At 50.0% G+C, this 19,068-nt stretch overlaps 1 protein-coding gene and 1 long non-coding RNA gene across 3 annotated transcripts; one reads left to right on the top strand and one right to left on the bottom strand.

Moving 5' to 3' along the window:
• Window positions 1-7,084: 7,084 nt before the first annotated feature.
• On the bottom strand, window positions 7,085-15,674 carry Serpina5 (serpin family A member 5). Of its 2 annotated transcripts, none has more exons than XM_090344767.1 (5): window positions 15,564-15,674; window positions 11,161-11,783; window positions 9,887-10,157; window positions 8,701-8,848; window positions 7,085-8,117 (listed from the first exon to the last, which is right to left on the bottom strand). In XM_090344767.1, exons 2-5 carry the CDS (start codon window positions 11,771-11,773, stop codon window positions 7,932-7,934), a joined length of 1,218 nt encoding a protein of 405 aa, XP_090200893.1. In that variant the 5' UTR covers window positions 11,774-11,783; window positions 15,564-15,674; the 3' UTR covers window positions 7,085-7,931. The 2 variants fall into 2 exon arrangements, with proteins under 2 accessions (XP_090200893.1, XP_090200894.1); XM_090344768.1 differs by lacking the exon at window positions 15,564-15,674 and adding an exon at window positions 14,571-14,581.
• Window positions 8,844-17,356, top strand: LOC150054865 (uncharacterized). Its single transcript, XR_016537600.1, has 3 exons — window positions 8,844-9,294; window positions 10,873-11,908; window positions 17,217-17,356. It is a non-coding gene; the product is annotated as an uncharacterized LOC150054865 (long non-coding RNA).
• The last annotated feature ends 1,712 nt before the right edge of the window (window positions 17,357-19,068 follow it).

Raw genomic sequence — 19,068 nt, 5'->3', positions numbered from 1 at the left:
GTGTGTGTGTGTGTGTGTGTGTGTGCTATGTCTCTCCATGTGCATTCAGAGACATCAGGGCACCCTCCCCAGGGGTGGTAGGCCTCAGGGCTCTGCCCTTCCCCCAACGTGCACCTCCAGAGCTGGAAGGCAATGTGTCCAGAGAGCTCTTGCTAGGCTCTGGGGCCTCTTTTGCCTTGGCCTTCATCCTCTCCTGCTGCTTTACTCTGAGTAACTTTGAATTTCAGGTCATCTTTATCTTGGGACTGTCTTGGGCTTCCGCCTATGACAGCTCCTGAGAAACCTCGGTAGAACCACAGGCTCCACAATGTCAGGTGTGGAAACCTCTGGATTAGTAGAAAGTTGATAGCTTAGGCCCAAGGGGGCTTGTGTGACCCCCCGACAAATGACCTGAAGTCCTTGCTTGGCCCTCTTTATGTCAAAGATGGAAGGTAGAACCAGCATAGGGAGGAATGTGCTGTTTTGTGGCACGAGCACTGAGATAGACGAGCACTGAGATAGACGAGGCTTTGAACCAGAGGCTCAGGTCTGTAATCCTCATTGTTAAGAGTGTGAAATCTGAGGATTGTGGTTTGGAGCTCACCCAGGAAAGAAAGTCTGTGAGACCCTTATCTAAATTAACCAGCAAACAGCCAAAGGTGAAGCTGTGCTCAAGTGGTAGAATCCCAAGTGAAAAAGCTAACTAAGCAACAGTGCCCAGATCTTGAATTCAATACACACTACCAGCTCTCCCTCCTTCTCTCTCTCTCTCTCTCTCTCTCTCTCTCTCTCTCTCTCTCTCTCTCTCTCTCTCTCTCTCTCTCTCTCCACACACACATCATAAACACAGTTTTGGCTCCATCCCTCTGTGAATAACTTTATGTTCTTTAGATCTTCAAATATTGTCATGGTTGAATACATATTTTTTGAGATTATTTCGCTGCTTTATTTTTTAAAGATTTTAGTAACATTGATTTTTACATCCTATTTCAAATGTCACGTTTAACAAACAAGTATTCAAGAAGGGGGTTGAATACATATTTAATGATGTTCTTTAGTTGAATGGAAGCCAGAGACTTGCTAAAGTGGATTGCTATTGTGGATCCTTTGTCATGAAGCCAGGCTTCTTCTGTCTCATTCCTCTGCCTTCCCTAGACACTGCCTTCCTGTGGATTCTGCAGGCACCAAGTATACAGGATGCTGTCGAGCACTGTGCTCATGGACTGTGAAAACGAAGGGAATTTACTAAAAAGTGAAACAAAGCTCATCTAAGATAGCACCTCCTAGAGCCCTGTAGATCCAGCTCCTCCACTTAGAACAAGGGATGTAAGGCCCCAGGCTCAAATTTCTTATTTCCTTAGGTCAGGTCCAGCCACTCCCCTACACATCAAATAACAAACTGTATAATAGTGAAGGGCAGAGGAAGAGGAGAGCAACCATCTCTGCAGGGGTTCTCTTCATTTGGATTTCCTCTTCCTACCACTCATCCAATCTCTCCAGAAGCCTCCATTTTCAACAGTTTAAATCAATGAGTCCATCTATTCTTATTTTTTCCTTTTTTTTTTTGCCAGTCCAGGGGCTTAGGCTCAGGGCCTGGGTACTGTCTTTGGACACATTTTGCTCAAGGTTTTCTACCACTTTGAGCCACAGTGCCACTTCCAGCTTTTTCTGTGTATGTGGTTCTGGGAAATTGAAGCCAGGGCTTCATGCATGCTAGGTGAGCACTTTACCACTAGGCCACACTCTCCGCCTCCTTAGAAAACTTTTTAACCAAATTTCCTCTCTATTTTTTAAAAATAATTTTTTTTTGTGAGTCATAGGGCTTGAACTCCGCCTGGGCACCGTCCCTGAGCTCTTCAGCTCAAGGCTACTGCCTTACCCACTTCACATTTTCTAGAGGTTAATTGGAGATAAGAGTTTCAGGTCCTTTTGTGGCTGGGCTGGCTTTGAACCTTGATCCTCTCAGCCTCCTGAGTAGCTTACAGACATGAGCTACTGTGCATGACCCAAATTTCCTCTTTAAAATAGTGCAACAATCCCATAAGACTTTTGATAACACCCAAATCAGGATTTTTTTTAAAAACTTAAGCTTAAACTAATTTTTTTACAGTATGCTAATAGTTTTATCTTAAATATGTTTATATACATTCTTGTGTACAAAATCCTTGAGTCCCCCAGTCACACATTTCCAACCGTCCCATGCAATCTGGGCATCCCAGGTCCCTTCTGCAGGCCATCCGCATTGAATTTAAGTTCACAGAAGCTTGTTGATTTGCCCAGAGAGCAAGCGAGCAGGTCACTGTAACTGATGCTCACCTCAAATCAATTCCTGAAATTTGGGGATCTTTGGGGAACTGGAACTGGTACCCATGAATTAAAAAAAATTTTTTGCCAGTTCTGGGTCTTGAACTCAGGGCCTGAGTCCTGTCCTTGGGCTTTCTCAAGGCTAGAGCTCTACCACTTGAGCTACAGCACCACTTCCAGCTTTTTTTCTATATTTGTGGTACCAAGGAATAGAACCAGGTCTTCACGGAAGCTAGGCAAGCATTTTACCATTAGACCAAACTTCTGGTCCATGAATTTTTTTTTTTAAAGACAGAAATACACAAAACCAAACAGAAAGACAGACAGACAAACTCAACTCCAGACAAAATGTAGGTGGCCACCATGCATTCACACAACTCTGCTGAGGAAATAGGGTGATGTCTCCCTCTCTATCCTGGCACGAGATCTACGGTCATGTCCAACCTGGCCGTATTGTGCTCTACAGACAGATACTTTATCAGAAAGCAGGGTTGTAATGCTCAGCAAGAATTTGGACTGTCCACAGGTCTCACACCAGTGTCAGGACCCACTCCACTAAGGAGCCACCAGCTCCTCCAGGATCCTTCCTGATTCTCATATCTGGCCTCTGAATCTGGTCTGAGATCCCTAGGGATCTCACTGAGGACTCCAAATGTAAATGAGTCAAGGATCTCTAGGGAACAGACTGCAGACTCAATATCCATCTTTTTTTTTTTTTTTCCTTGGACTTTCTCAAGGCTAGAGCTCTACCACTTGAGCCTCAGCACCACTTCCGGCTTTTTTCTATGTATGTGGTACCCAGGAATCGAACCCGGGTCTTCATGCATGCTAGGCAAGCACTCTACCACTAGGCCAAACTCCCAGCCCCTCAATATCCATCTTAATTATGAAGTAATTTGTTAGTAGCAAAAACGAATAGCCAATTATAACCAATTGGGACTACTTCTGGGTATCAGGAACCCAGAAAAATCTCTGAGCAACTACAAGCTGGGGATTTTATGTCCCCCCAAACAGGGGAGAAGGGGTAGAATTTTTTAGCTTCCCAACACTATGTAAGTCAAGCTGAGTACAGAAGTGAAATAACAGATTATTAGCAAAATGTGTGTGAGTGTTAAATTCATTTTCCAGGGTTAGCAGCCCACAAGCTACATCCTCTGCTTTTTCTTTTCCTTTTCTTTTCTTTTTTAAACTGGGGGTTTTACAAGTTTACCCTAGCAATTGCTAGCATAGCTTCCCAGCTCTATCATGGCTCCTCTTAGGTGAAGTGCCTCATTTCACTAATGACCACCTTGGTTGATTTTAATTAGAAGTAGAGTGGCCTTTTTGTAAAGATTCATTGATCTGAAAACTAAGGCTTGAAGCCAGCCCCAGACAGAGAAAAGTTCCCGTGAGACTCTTGTCTCAATTGACCAACAGAGTGCTGGAAAGAGGAGGTGCTTGCTTGAAGGCTCAAAGTAGCAGAATTCTAGCCTTGAGCTGGAGAGATGAGGGACAGCACTCCAGCCCTGAGTTCAGGCCAAGCGACTGACCAAGGGAAGTGCCAACAGGGCATTTATTCCAGTGTGGAAAAGACACTCTTGGGACAAAGGCAACAGACATCCAGAGGAAGTTAACAGCCATCCAACTGCTCAGATGACAGAGATGGTGTTAGTTGTGCTTGGGCCTTCAAAAATTAATCAGAGCTGGGAGGTCATGGAAAATAGTTCATAAGCATGCTTTTCTAATGCCCATAGTTGTCTACTTACTAACTGGGCAGGAACTTGCCAGTCATCTGTGATAGTGGGCAATAAAAAGCTAAGGTTATCAGTCCTAGAGGGTGGCCTAGTGGTAGAGTGCTTGTCTAGCATCCATGAAGCCCTGGGTTTGATTCCTTAGAATGACATACACACAAGCTGGAAATGGTGCTGTGGCTCAAGTGGTAGAGCGCTAGCTTTGAAAAAGCTCAAGGACAGTGCCTAGGCTCTGAGTTCAAACCCCAGGACTGGCTAAATAAATAAATAAATAAGATAAGATTATCAAATGTGGGGGATAATTTAAAAAGAAACTCTCAACCCCCTGTATCTGCTCAAAGCCTTAACTGGCAGTAAATTTGTGACTGACACCAGTCACATAAACTCAGGAAAGGAAATTTGTCAACCTGAGGTTATGTCCCTAGTAATCTGTATGTAGGCCTCTCACGCTTTTGCCTCCTTCTCAGCAGGAAGTAGCGCCAGAAAAAAATGATCTTTGTCCATACTCCTGACCTGGTGCTCTCATTCAAAGAGGGGGGAATGTTAGCACAATATGCTCCTTTCCCATGGCTTAACATGCTCTTTTTTTAGGTAACACCTGGCCCATTCAGTAAAGGCAGTAAATAGCAGCCTCCTTCCCTTTTACCTTGAGATAGCAGTTACAACCATACAAGGCAACAAGATCCCTTTAGAGGGACCTTCAAGTTGGGGAAGCTGCAAGACTCCTTACCTGCCACTTGGGGAGCAGCTATAAATCCTAGCCTGTCAGATGGAGCCCCTGGCTCTCCCATCCACACCCAGGTTCCCACCTCCTAGCCCCTCCTAGCTCCAGTAGGTTATACAGGTTAATAGCTGGCATGTCTCTCTTATGAGAAGGGGTCTTGCTGGCCCCTTTGCCGGCAATAAACCTTCCTTTGTTCTTTGTGCCTGGATGTCTGTGGGGTTTTTTGGCATAGTGTAACATCTTCTTTTCTCATGGTGTGTTTATTTAAACCCAGACCTGAATATCAGTGCATCCTTGCCTCAAAAGATGAACTTTATGCATCTTTTTCCTTTTTTTTTGATAGGTCATAGGGCTTGAACTCTGACCTTGGGCACTGTCCTGAGCTCTTCAGCTCAAGACTAGGACTCTACTACTGAGCCACAGCACCACTTTCCATTTTTGGTTGGTAAGAGTCTCATGGACTCTTGTGCTGGGGCTGGCAGCGAATGGTGATTCTCAGACCTACTAGCACCTAGCTCTCATATCTTTTTTTTTCCCAGTCCTGGGGCTTGAACTCAGGGCCTGGGCACTGTTCTTGGGCTTTCTCAAGGCTAGTGCTCTACCACTTGAGTCACAGCAACACTTCTGGCTTTTTTTTTGCATATATGGTACCAAGAAATTGAACCCAGGGCTTCATGCATGCTAGGCAAGCACTCTACCACTAATCCATGCCCCTGATCCTGAATCTCTTATCTGGATAAGATAAAATTTGGATGCAGATACCCACAACAGAAAGACCATAGGAGGGTATGAGTGGTAGCAGCTATCCATAAGCTGAGGAGTGAGGCCTAAGGAAGAACCAGTCCTTACTTATTGGAAACTTGGTCTTGGCTGTGAGTCTGTTTCTTTGGCTTCTGGACCTTGGCTGTCGTGTTTTGCCATAGCAACCTTAGGAAACAGATTTAGTGCCTAAAGCACAAGATCCTAGTGATTAACGAGGTCCCTCCATGGATGAGATCAGGCCTGGGAATGTGATGGGACCTTGGAGAAGATGCTGAAAGCAGCCACTTAGAGGGATGAGTCTAGAGGTACTTGCTGAGGTGCAAATGAAGAAGTAACAGGAAAGGGTACAAGGCCCCTTGTCCCTGGTGTGGATGGCAAACCAAGGCCATAGTGATGAAGGATAGATAAAGTGATGGCCTCAGGTCCAGGTTCACTGTTGCTGCACCATCAGCACAACTCGTCTCCTATACCTTTGTTCTGCTTCATACTGGCTCCACTGGTGCAGAGTGTCTGAAATCCCCTTACCCCAGGCCTCACTCATCTCACGCTCTTTCCAGCTGGTTTCTTCTACCTCTTCCTCCACTTCCTGTCTATTCAGGTCTTCTTTAAAACAAGCTCAATCTCTCTCTTCTGCCGTACAGACATTGAGCTGATTATCCTGTAACAATGCACAGGACAGACCGATGTACAACATACAACAGAGAGCAAATGCACTGACCCCAGCTGTCCTGCACTACAGTAGTTGTTTTCTTCCTGTTTGTTGAGACCAATTTAGACACCACTGGAATTTGATCTTCTCTATAGGCAGGACATACCCCTGACCTTGGACTGGTTGAATAAACAGGAAGAGAACATTTGCCAAGAAAGACCAGCCATTATGCAAGGAAAAGGTACACCCATGTGGGGTGGCCTCACAGGAAGACTCAATCCTGGAGAGCCATCCTGGGCTCAAAGCACAAAGATAAACATGATGTGATTGCCAGCTGTCTTCTTCTAGGAAAGTCATCAGTAGATCTTGCTGAGGTTTCTGAGGGAGAAATGATCTCACAAATGCGAAGTGGCCATTGTACGATGGCCCACTCATGGTGCTTTGAACTTTGGAGGGCAATAAAAACCTGGGGTTCCGACCTTGTAACATCAAATGGGCTTCTTTCTTGAATGCAGTCCAGCCCCTGGGATGGAAAGCATGAGAGGAAGCATGAGGTGGATAGGTGGACGCTCTGCGGGCGCCTGATCAGGGGACTGTGAGTGAAGGAGGGGTCACTCATCCATCCATTCACCTCTTGACCTAGTAAGAGAACAGAGGGAACCGGTCTGCTTTAACCACAGGCTGCTATGTTCAAGACACACCTGAGCACCTCCCCATCCCAGCAGAGTCATCCGATGGTGGCTCTACCAAGTGTGAAGCCATGCAGCAGGGTCAGTTGCCTAATCATTCCACTCGTTGCCTTCCCCATGCACACAAAATAAATGTAGCAGTGACTTGCCTCGTGAGGGGTAAATGTGGGCACCCAGGTGGCAGCCTGCACCAACTCATGAATGTCACCATGCCTGCAGCTGCCTCCATAGGGACAACACGACCCAGTCTTTGCAAATGCTTTATTGTTTTTACAAAGTGAAATTCAGGAAGCGAATCACCAGTGTCTCTCATTGAGAGCCTACTGTCTACAAAAGACCTCTGAGCTGATAAGAGCCGATGCCTTCATTCTAGGGACATTGTGATCCTGCACTGACCTCAGCATGATGGGCTCAACAGACGATGCCCAGCTGCCATGCTTAATGGATGGATAGCTTATGAGTGGACTGGAGGCAGCCATGACTGCCGTGATGCAGCTCAGCCTTTAATGTTTCAAGGATCCTTGGATAGGATTCTTGTGTTGATCCTTCTCAGAATGTGGGGAAAGTCAGGATTGCACACGGATTGGGTTATACCAGCATCACACATCTGGACCAGGCTGGCACAACGACCCCATCTCAGACCTCCATTCCAGAGTTCCTCCCAAACCATGATGACTTGAGAGCTGTTGGCTGATAGGTGGGGGCTAGGCTTCCACAGGTGCATTCTGGTGGCCCCCATCTGCTAGGCCCACTCTCTGGAAGAACTCTGTGGCCCCGAGCATCAATGGCCCTGGATTCTGAGCCTGTCTGTGCCACTAAGGTCCAGTGTGAGCCTGGACCTCTCTAGGCCTCCATGCTAATCTTCACTGGCCAAAGGGAAAGGAAAGACCGATGTTGTCCTAATCACCCAGGTCTCCTTGCTGTATGTCAGAGGAAGCAATTATATTGACAGCATTACGATCTATGGCACCTCATTCTGCAACTAAACCTATGTGAATCACTGGCTACCAGCAGACAGATGGCCCGTAACATACTCCTGGGCTCTCCTATGAGCACTGTTATGGAGGCCTGGGGCATTCAGGAGCAGTGCCCTCTCAGGGGCGGACCACTTTCCCAAGGAAGAGGATGTTCTTGCTCTCCTGGATGAGTATCAAAAAGGGTCTGTCAAACATTATCCTTGGTGGACTCAGCTGGGCTGATCGGAAGGTGAAGATCATCCCTGCCGCTGCGGCTGCCTGCGTCCCGGCCTCGTCCACTTCCACCTTCGCTTTGTGCACCATCTGCAGGAGGAGCACAGAGGCTGGGGGAGTCTTTCCAAGAACTGACATAGACACGGAAATCAGGTCTGAAATCATGTGGGACTCCACACGAAAGCACCACCACCCTGAGCAATGAAATGGTAGGAGATGGAATCATTGAACAGGTGTCCTGCACCAGACACTGCCTGGAGGCAGCTAAGCATGTCAGCCATTGAGCTTTGTGACATCTGAGAATGACATATGACTCTGATTTTAGAGGCAAGAGAAAGGCTCAGAAACTCAAGGGTTCACTGGAGGTCACATATCTAGGGAAAAAATAAACATGCCCCAGATTTTGAGATCGGATCCCTTTCCTGTAGGGTAGACATGGCTTTCTACTGCAAAAAGGATAAGACTTAGAGGAACATTTTTGTTCTCTAGGGAAAGGAGGAAGAGATTGGCTGGGCTGGGCTGGGCTAGGGGTGGGATAGGATGGGCTAAGTTGGGGTAGGATAAGAGGGGTTGGTGTGGGATAGGATGGGAAGGGGTGAGATGGAATGTGATGGGTGGGATGGGATGGGATGGGATGGTCTGACAGCCAGTACTCAAGAGTCTCTGGACGCACCTCTGACACCTGGGTGTTGGGATAGTCAGTGATGCCTGACAGGTCCGCATGGGAGGAGAAGACGTCACTGATCCCCAGCCTGGGCAGAATTTTCTCTAGCTGGTATGATCCCTCAATGGAGAACCTGGGAAGGTAAAGCCGGAGTTCCCTGAGGAGAAAAACAAACAGCAAAAATCAAAACAAAACTTTTTTTTTGGAAGTATTAGTTTTAGTGTTCGGCAAGGCCTCATATTTGCTAGGCTTACTGGATGCCTCCAGCTCTGGATATTTTTTTCTCCCATTATTTTTAGGATAAAGTCTCGCTTCCCACCTGGGCACATGGCTGAGCTGAGAGCTTTTATCATTTCTTAGAGCACGGGCTCAAGTCACTATGTCAAGCTTCTTCTTGTGGAGATGGAGTCTCAGGGATTTTTTTTTTTCTACCTGAGCTGAAGTGGCACCATGATCCTTCCAATCTCAACCTCCCATGTATCCCAGGTAGCTGGGAATGGCAGGTGTGAGCCATTGCTCTCAGCTATGGATTCACGAAAGGTCTTGAGACCCTTTCTTAATCTCCCAAATAGTAGGCTTACAGTATGAGCCACTAATACCCAGGTAAGAAAATGCCTCCCCCTCCCCGCTCCTGGTTCTGGGGCTTGAACCAAGGACCTGGGTACTGTTCTTACGGCTAGCACTCTATCACTTGAACCGTAGCTCTTGTATGGGTTGTTTGTTTTTTATTTTCTGGGTGCTTCAATGGAATTAAGAGTCTTTTAGACTTTCCTGCCTAGATTGGCTTCAAACCATCATCCTTCGCGTTCAGCCTCCTGAGTAGCCTGGATTATAGGCATGAGCCTCAGAGCTTGGCAAGAAAAGGGCACACTTTTGGAGTGTTCATTGGCTCATGGAACAACTTCCAGTCAGCTCCTCTCAGATTCTTCTGCTGCTCTGGCCTGTTGTCTAAGATGGGCTTCCCTATGCTGTGGACATGGACTTGGTTTGACCTCAAAGGACACTGCCTGCCCGAGAGCCTCTTGGGAAAGCTAGCTTTCAGCTCTGGTTCCTCCAGCAGGGCCCATGGGCCCTTATGAAATGCCTGGATTTATGCTGCTTGAGCTCTTGGTAGGACCACAGTGGGGGCCCGGGGCCAGGCGTCTTCCTGGAGATGGGTAGCACTGGGCTGGCCCGGGAGTACCCTCGTAAGTACCTCTTGGTGAACATGCGAAGCCACTTCTTCAGTGTGTTGCCATTCAGCCCATTCTCCAGCTGCTCCATCTTGCCCGGGTTGGGGAGAACGAACAGTGCCGTGGCATTGCCTTGGTAGGGGACACCCACCACTTTGCAGGCCAGGTTCTGGTCCAGGAAGTAGTCAAACTGGTCCTCTCGGTTCATCATGGCCACCCGCACGGTCGTCTCTGGGGTCACGTAGAAGTCCTGCTCCTGAGTGTTTTTGATGCTGAAGCCTGTTTCCCACTTAGCTGAAGATAAACACAGAGGTGGAGATGGATGTGGGGCCTCTCTTCCACCCCCACCCCGGAAGAAGACTGGCCTTCCTGTATTCAAATAGCCAAGGGAAGAGGTCCAGACAAGAATTCATGGCTGACTGTGCACAGCCCAGCAGCTGCAAGAGTGGGCCTTCTGCTTCCCCTAGTGTTTGATTTGGTTTCCGTTTGGATGAGAGTTTGTGAAAGTAATGGACAAATACGAGATTTCCCTCCCTTAGGAAACTGTCATTATGCTTTCTCCTCTGGCTGCTTCTGATCAAAGCGCTACAAGCAACGGTTTACAAATTATCGCCGTGGCTCTTATTTTCGGTACTGGGGCTTGAACACAGAGCCTTTTGATTAGCACTTGAGTAATACTTTTCCCCTTTTTCCTTTATTTTTTGAACACCCCCCCCCTCTGTCTTCCCCCACTTTCTCTTTTGCCTCGGTTATCCTGAAGAGTGTTCATACTACTACTACCTGAATACCTGGGATCACAGGCAAGCATGACCACATCCAGATTAGTAATTGAAATGGGGTCTTACTAACTTAATTTGCCTGGGTGGCCTTGCACCCCCATCCTCTCAATTTCTGTCTCCCTAGTAACTGGGATTATAGGAGTGAGTTACCATGTCTGATTCTAACTTCTTAGTAGTTACAAAAGAGACTCCGCCAAACACCAGACTCACTTCACAACTGTCTTTTGCAGCCTGCTGTAGTAGGATCAGTGCCGAAGAAATCTGGACTTCATGTGTGCTATTTCTCTGCTCTCAAGTGATATTTGTGCACCACCATGAACGTTAGAGATGCCGCCTGTAAATCAGGGGATGAGGCCCCCCACACCCTGCCTCCACGGACACCATCTCACCTAGCAAGAAAGCCCCATCTTTCCTGGGTCCCAGCCCTGGGGGAGTTAAAGCCAGCCTCCTGGTCCTATTGTATGGCTAAAAGCTGGAGACAAGAAGAAGGAAGTGCAGAGTTCAGCCCGGATTCTCACCTTTAAAGAAAATGTAATTCACCATCACCAGGAAATGGGTACTATCCAGATTTTGGATCAGGTCCACAATCTTGCCATTGGTTTGCTTTGCCACATAGTCGTTGATCTGTTTCATGGCTGCCATGGGATCCCCGAAACTGACGGGGAAAGCATCTGCCAGGTACCACGTCTTCAGGGCCTTCAGGAAGGTGTCCTGGATGGCTATTGCAGGGTCAGTGAAGAGGGCATTGCCTAGGGTCAGCTGGAAGCCATCTCTGGGCTGGCTGAGCTCCCACAGGAGCCGCTGAAAGCCCTCATGGAGCTGGTCCTCGGACCTCTGGTGGTGGCGGATGCCCAGACCCTCCAGGATCTGTGCCTTGGTGTGGGCACGGGCCCCCAGGCAGAGCATGGTCAGGCTGGTGGTCACACTCACGGGGGAGAAGAAGATGTTCTGGCCAGGAGCAGCGGAAGCCAAGGTTCTGTAGAGGTCAAAGGTGAATTCCTTGGGACTGGAGGCCGCTGCGGCTCTGCCGGAGGGCTCCCTGCCCTTCTTCTTCATCTCCCGGGGGTGGTGGCGGCGCGTGGTGACCTGGGGGCTGAGGAGCATCAGGCACAGGAGGAGGACCAGCTTCATGGTGGCCGCCCTGAAAGGAAGAGCAAGAAGTTGTTCTTAGCCAAGGCTGCACTACTTCCTGAAGATGAGGAGAGAGACGATGGGAAGCCAGCAAGGCTGACATGCCAGCGGACGGAGCACGCCAGCAGCCAACAGGTAGGTGGCATCTGCAGGGTCTCCACAGCAGGCTGGGGCAGAGTTTGTAGCAGAGGGGGGTGGTGGCTTCAGGATAGACTTGGGGGTGTGGTGTCCAGCCATCAGGAGAGGAAGCAGAGGCAGAGGAAGTGCAGATACGAGACAGGCAACTGGCCTCCGGGTCCTGTCAGCATGGCTGAGGTTGTCAGGGAACTTCAGTTTGTCACAGACTTTCCTGAGGGCACCTCTACAAGCCTTGTGAATCTATCAGCTCAGCTCAGCTACTCCCGTGAACAGCAAGCATCTTATCTGTGCCAGGCAAAGGACCAGGGCATCCATTAAACTTCCTGAGGCTGCTTAAGGGGTAGAGCACCAGCCAGGCAGATGTGAGGTCCTGAGTTCAAATCCCAGTACTAGAAAATTTAAAGAGGGTAACAGGACTCAGCTACACACCCAGGGATGACTGTGAAGACAACGAGTCTGTAGCCACCATCAGCCAAAGAGAGGAGCGCTTCTGTCTCTCTGACTTCTCCATCCAGAGTTGTGAGAAAATAGATCCCCACTGTCTAAGCCCCCAGCCTGTGGGGTCTCGCCTTAAATCTTGCAGAGGAGGCTGAGTTCACGCTCACCTCTCACATGGACCCCTGGGGGCTTTCTATGCTCCTGCTGCCTCCTCTAGCTTTCAGTTCCTCTTCCTCATCTTCCCTCAAGTCTGTCTGTCCAGCACCCTCCTCTGGGGCTCCCATCTGTTGCCTGGGTCCAAACTTCAGCCCACTGTGTTCTCTTGGTGTGACCTGGCAAGTTGCTGGGGCCTTGAGGGTGTGACAGCCCATCCCTAGTGTGACAGCCCACCCCTAGTGTGACAGCCCTCTCCTAGTGTGACAGCCCTCTCCTAGTGTGACTTGCTGCCAGGGCTGTGGGACATGAGATGTGTCACATGGCAGGGTCCCAAAGCCCCAGCTGACACCCCAGTTCCTCAGGAGATACCGTGGGGTGCAAGCTTCTTATGCACACTATCATGTGATCCTGACACCAACTCGGCCATTTCATCTATGCACTGTCCTGGGGCTTCCCATGATGTCATGACCCTGAGTCTCTGGAACCCAAGCCAGGAGGGACAACCTGTCACAGTCATACGGTGGGAGAAAGACCCACACAGCAGAGTGGCCTCCTGGGAAAGACCCCTGGCTGGGAAGGCATGGGGGCCATAGACAGGACTGCAGGCCTATCTCTGTGAATGGAGCTGAGTTTTTCCTTACCCTCGCCACTCTCGTGTTGTACCCTGAGTTCAGAGGAGGTTCATTTAGAATGTGCTACCTGCAGAACCTCTGGGATTGGGCTGCAGCAGCCTCGGTATTCACCTGGGCACAGGAAGCACAGTGAAACACCCCTCTTCCACCAGGTGCCCTATCTTTGTTTAACATGTCCATCAAGAGGTGGCACAGGCTCCATTCCACAGCTAGGGAAGCGGCTCCAGGCACCACCCATTCAACTTCCCCAGACCCCTGGACTGGGCCTCAGAATCCTGCTTCTGTGGCCCCTGAGTCAGATGCCCTAATCGGCAGATAATTCAGCAACAATCTCAGCCTTCCGTCCTCACTCCCTCCCGGTTCCCACGGTGACAGTTCCCTTCAAGTCTTCAAGAACAGCGTGGGGGTGAAATCTCGTGTCCTTTTGCCTATCTTAAGGCACAGGCTGCTCCCTCCTGTATCCCTGAGAGAGCTGTCTGTGGCGGGCGGGGGGAGGGAGTAGGGGGAGGAGGGGGTGAAGTCCTTCTTCTGGACAACCCACAAAAGCTCAGAGCAAAGCCGAGAGGTTTCCTACAGGAAGCAGGGGCCCGTAGGAAACCCATGCAACGGACCAGGTCACCTTCACAAGCCCCTCCTGCTCTCTGGGCCTCAGTTTCTCCATTGGCAGTACCAGATCTATAATCAATACTTCGATGCAATAGCTGCATCACCACAGCCCCTCATCTTGACCAACAGCTCTCTAGGCCTCCTGGGATAGTGGGCAGGGGGCGGGGGCAGGGAGGAGGGGCTGTGCTGGGAGGACCCAGGTTCATGTCCAGTCCCATGCCTTGTCTTGTTCTGTCTGGACCCCCCTTCTTTAGGAAAGACACTATTTTGGAAGGACCTAGGAGACTCTCTGGAGGTATTATTATGTCTAAATTCACAGGCCTGGTCCCCAGCCTCATTTCACAGATGGATAAACTGAGGCTGAATAAAATGGAAGAGCTTATTCCAGCAGGGATGGCTGGAACCTGGGCTCACATCCGGGTGCTTCTGGCTGGTGTAATCGCTCATCTTTGCTGTCTTTTGTGGCTCTGGGGAATGACACCTCCTTCCCTGCTCCTGTCTCCTGGTTCCTGTGTGCCCACTTCTCTTGGGCTGCTCTCCTGCATTAGCTAACTTATCCCACACATGCCTGGGATTATATTTGTATCGCAGAAGGGGGGGGACCAGTGGGTCAGAAAGACTTCTCTAACAGCAAGGCGAGCCCACACGTGCTCCCTTTAGTTTGAGAAAAGTTATTAGAAAGCCTGAGCATTCTCACTGGAAATCTGTGCCAACTCAGGCCAACTCGGAGCCAGTGTAAGTCTGCACCAGGCCAACCGCCATCAAGGCACGGGAGACCCTGGCCTGACTGGGCCTTCCTAGGCAACATCAGTGAGCTGCAGTCTTACCTGGTTGATTCTTGACTCAGCTGAGGGAAGTGTGTGTGTGTGTGTGTGTGTGTGTGTGTGTGTGTGTGTGTGTGTGTGTGTGTGAGACAGAGAAAGAGAGGGAGAGAGAGGGAGAGAGGGAGAGAGGGAGAGAGAGAGAGAGAGAAAGAGAGAGAGAGAGAGAGAGAGAGAGAGAGAGAGAGAGAGAGAGAGAGAGAGAGAGAGAGAGAGGGAGAGACAGGGAGAGAATGATTTAATATCTACTCCATAACTAGGAATTTTCCTTAGTTTCTGTTCTCGAAGCCCCACCCTTAGAAAAACTGGGCATTGCTCTCATTTAATTTCCATTGTGTTCATTTTACACACTGCTCAGCAGCCCCTGGAGGGCAGGGCAGTGGCAGGAAGGGCCTAGGGTCAGCTTCCAGCATCTATCTGGAAGTGGGGGCTGTCGGGTCTCAGATGAGCAGATCACATTTGAGCTTTCCCTGATTGCTAAAGTCCAAGACAACAGGCACAGAGAACAGAAAAAAACTTCTGTGTCCCCATCTTGTTCCAGGGGCTCCCCACCTCTGCCTGCAGGATCCTTCCTGTGGTGGGGGGGAGTCTGTGCTGGCCATTGTGAGCTGACTGGCAACATCCCTGCCTCTGCCTCTCAGGTGTTGGTAGCGTCCCTTCTGGTTGTGACCATCTAGCCTGTCTGTGAAGGTAGCTCAGTACGCCTGTGTGACTCACTGCATCGTAGCTAAGCCTCAGTGACCCCCTGTAGCTGGCACAACCATTTCCATCCCCTTGTGAGGAAACTGAGGCTCAGTTTTGCTGAGATGGCTAAAGGACTCACCTCACTGACCCCATCCTAGAAAGGCCCAGCTTGAGCTGGACACCACAGAGGCCTTTCCTGCCTCTCCAGTACTCCACAAAGCTTTAGATCTCTCCACACCTGGTAGTTTGAGGCCTGTCTCCCCCCCACACACACACCCCAAGCCCACCCAGTCCCATCCCAAGGGCTGTACTCACTCTGTGCTGAGGCCAAGTGTATGCACTGCAGAGAAGTCAGTCCGTGGAGCTGGGGAAAGGGCAGAGGACAGGCTGGGCTGCAGCCTGTTATTGTCTCTGATCCCAGGGCTCTGTCCCCACCCTACCCCAGCCCCGCCCAGCCTGCTCAGTCCTGCCTGGCAAACTTCCGGCCAACAGACCTCTATAGAAGTGGCCTGAATCGGAGTCTCTCACCAGGCCGCCTGCTCATGGTCTCCCAAGGCTACTCTGGCCACCACCTGCCTGGCATGGCACAGGGCCTCCAGAGTATGGACATTCAGGCTACTAGCTGCTAGTGTTCCAGAGGCAAAGCAAAAGACGTAGTTGGCAGGATTCCTTTGTTTCTTGTAGCAAATTTCCTATAGACTCTGGGACCCTGGGCTGTTTCCCCACAAGCCTGTAGTCCATTTTCTGGGACCAGTGGAAGAGGCCCATAATGACTAATATGCAGAGGTCACTGTGCCTACCTCCATGCACCAGTAACCCCATTATACTCAGAGGGCCAAGGAAACATGCAATCCATCACATTACGGGCCTGCTTTCCAGAACTCCACGGCCAAGGCTCTTTGCTCAGAACAGGGCCACATTTGGGACTTCCACTGTGTGTCCAGTTTTCTCTCCTGAAACTGAGACTGTCTCATTCTGCCCTGCACTTGAAGGGAGTTTTAAGACCTCATGCCAGGGCTTTATGATGTTTCCAAGTTCCCAGGCCTATGGCTTCTTCTGAGCCCAATGCATGGTTGCATGGCCACAATCCAGGAAGGTCCTGTGGGTGCAAGGTAGGATGAACAGCCAACAGAATGAAACAGGCCTAGTAAACACCCGTGAGCAATCCTGCTCCTTCCAGGACATTCCCCAAGCTTCTCCACGCATGAGGCAAAGTCAGTGACAAAGCCTCGGGAGAGCCTAGGGAGGACAAGACCTAGCCGCCAGACTCTTCCCATCCTGGATGCTGCATGCACTGTTATCATCCAGTGTGGGGATACATCACTGGTCAAGCTGCAGCCCAGAATCCTCAGGAAAACCCTGGGAAGGTGGGATTAGATCAACTTCACTTTTAACCCCCCATGATCCTGTGATAGCACACCACGCCTTGCTGCACCTGTTACTTGCCTGCCTGCATTTGGGTCCACATATTTTCCCTCCCTCCCTCCTCCCTCCCTTTCTCTTTGTTTCCCTTTCCTCCCTTCCTTCTTTCCTCCCCCTCCCCCGTTTTCCTTCCTTCTCTTCAGTCCTTTCATTTCCCTTCTGACTTCCCCCTCCCCTCCCTCCTCCCCTCTTCCCCTCCTTCCCTCCTTCCCCCTTCCCTTCCTTCCTGGCATATGTGATTGGTCAAGATAAGGTCACTCTAGAGCAGGGCAGACTCTAATGTAACCTGAGTGGTGCTTGTTATGAAGGGGAATCTGGAAAGTTCTTGGACACCCAGCTCCTGGCAGGGGCTTATGGCCTGGGGCCACCTCATCTCAGAGAAGCTCCATATCCCCAGTTGGTCAGCACAAGGGCTTCCTCCCCGCCCCATGTCCACTACACTTAGTCAGCAGCCAGGGCCCCAGACCCACATCCTCAGGGACTCCATGTCCACCCTGCCGTTTCCAGGGCTGTGACTGGTGCAGGGCTCTATGCTTCCATTCACAGAGGAGGAAATTCAGATCCACGAAAGAAGCCATAGCCCCAGCACATCATCCTGCAAGCTGCCATCCTGTCTGCTTCCCTCCACACTGGAGAGGTTCTTCTCTCCACTGCCCAGCCACCAGCCATGATTCTATGACATAGTAAGCAATAAATAGTGGAGCTCTTCTCTCAAGCAACTGAGTCGGAGGTGCTTGCATCTTGTAGAGAGTGGTAGCAGAATCTTTTTCTTTCTGATCTTTTGTATTTGATCCCTAAAATCTTTGCAATTTCTTAAGTGAGATGGTGTCTGATCCAGAGCTCCTAAGTCTCTCCAAGCTTCCTGGGTCTCCATTGTCAGGAGCTTTACTGGGCCCAGCACAGTCTCAGGATGGCTTCGGGTTAACCTGTGGCAAGCAACCCCGTGATTGGAAGGATGGAGATTTTGTCCCACTCTCACCTCTGCCCTCTGCTGACGGGAGAGAGACAAGGTCTTGAGTTACCCACCAATAGCCAACATCACTAACTGTGCTATGTAATGGAGTTTCCAGAAACTGGAAAGAACGCGGTCTGGGGAGCTTTCAGAGCTGACCACTGTGGGGGAGCACCGAGGGGGAGGGGGAAGTATGGCCAAGGCCCTGGAGGCTCCCCCTTCACACAGGCCTTGGCCTGCGCATCTCTTTCATAAACTGGCAACATTCTGTCAACTCTCCTGGCTGACTACCAGACTCTCAGGGAAGGGTCATGGGCATTCAGTGTAGAGCCAGCTCACAGAAGTATAGGTGACAATCAGATGCTTGAATTAAGGGACAATCTGCTTCCGGCTCTAAGTAGACAGTAAGCTAACTGGACAGAATGGTCTTGTAGGGTTCAGTACTGAAATCTGCCACACAAGGACTTGTGGCCAGAGCGTGGGGCCAAATGTGAGAACTGGCCAATGGCTTGCTTTCTCCACTCACACATGCAGTGCCCCATTCTAAGTGAAGAGGGAAGGGACTAACCCCTGAGCCCATCTGGCCAATCTCTGCAAACCATTCCCAGACTCTATACCACTGTCACGCTCCAGTGATCCAGGTTCTTGTGGGACCAGAGTGTGTCACGGGCAGTCACACTGCCTCTCTCTGCCCTCCACCTCAGAGGCCCGAGCTGTTTTCCTGCTAGGAGATGGCCAGAGAATCAGACATGATGGCTCCTCTGCACCCTGGCCTTAGACAAGTGGCAGAACAAGACCTTCATGAACCCAAAGCCCCAAAGATAGTGACAAATGCAGGAGAGGCCTGGCCACCACCTTGGTGCTACATCATCTCGTGCCTGACATCTTTATTTTACTTTATTATTATTTTCTTTAATGCTCCCAAAGAGCATTCTGAAATCTGAAAAGCTGGAATACATATTTGCCTGATCAATTTTGGGCCAAGGCCTCTCAGGAGTGGTGATGCAGAACAAATAGCACTGCGACCTTGCACATATCTCAGTGTCCATCTTTTCTACCCATTCCCTTATTCACTCAGTCGTTTATTGGTTCATTCATTCAGCAAGTACTGCCTGGGGCACTAAACTGTATTCAGTTGTCCCAGGAGTCAGGGAACTCGAGGAAGTCAGAGCTCATAGCACTGGCTGAGATGTTTCATCTAACGGGCTGGGGAAGGTTAAGGAGAGGAAGTGATTTTCAGGCCAGTTGTTTTGGATAGCAGGGTGACATCCTATCCCTACGAGGAGGTATGGGCGGGCATTTGTGTGAAGCCATGTGTGGAGTCTCAGCTGGAAGCCTGCAGGTGGCCTGGAGAGACAGTAGCAGCATCCATGACTGAAATCGCCAGACCCAGGAGAACAGGAGGAACACCTGCAGCAGGAGAGGCCAACAGGGACCAGATCAAGG

Source organism: Megascapheus bottae, chromosome 14 (assembly GCF_031878675.1).
Source record: "Megascapheus bottae isolate mThoBot1 chromosome 14, mThoBot2.hap1, whole genome shotgun sequence".
Lineage (NCBI taxonomy): Eukaryota > Metazoa > Chordata > Mammalia > Rodentia > Geomyidae > Megascapheus > Megascapheus bottae.
Note: the sequence above shows the minus strand (reverse complement) of the source record. Positions and strands in the feature narration are given on the sequence as shown.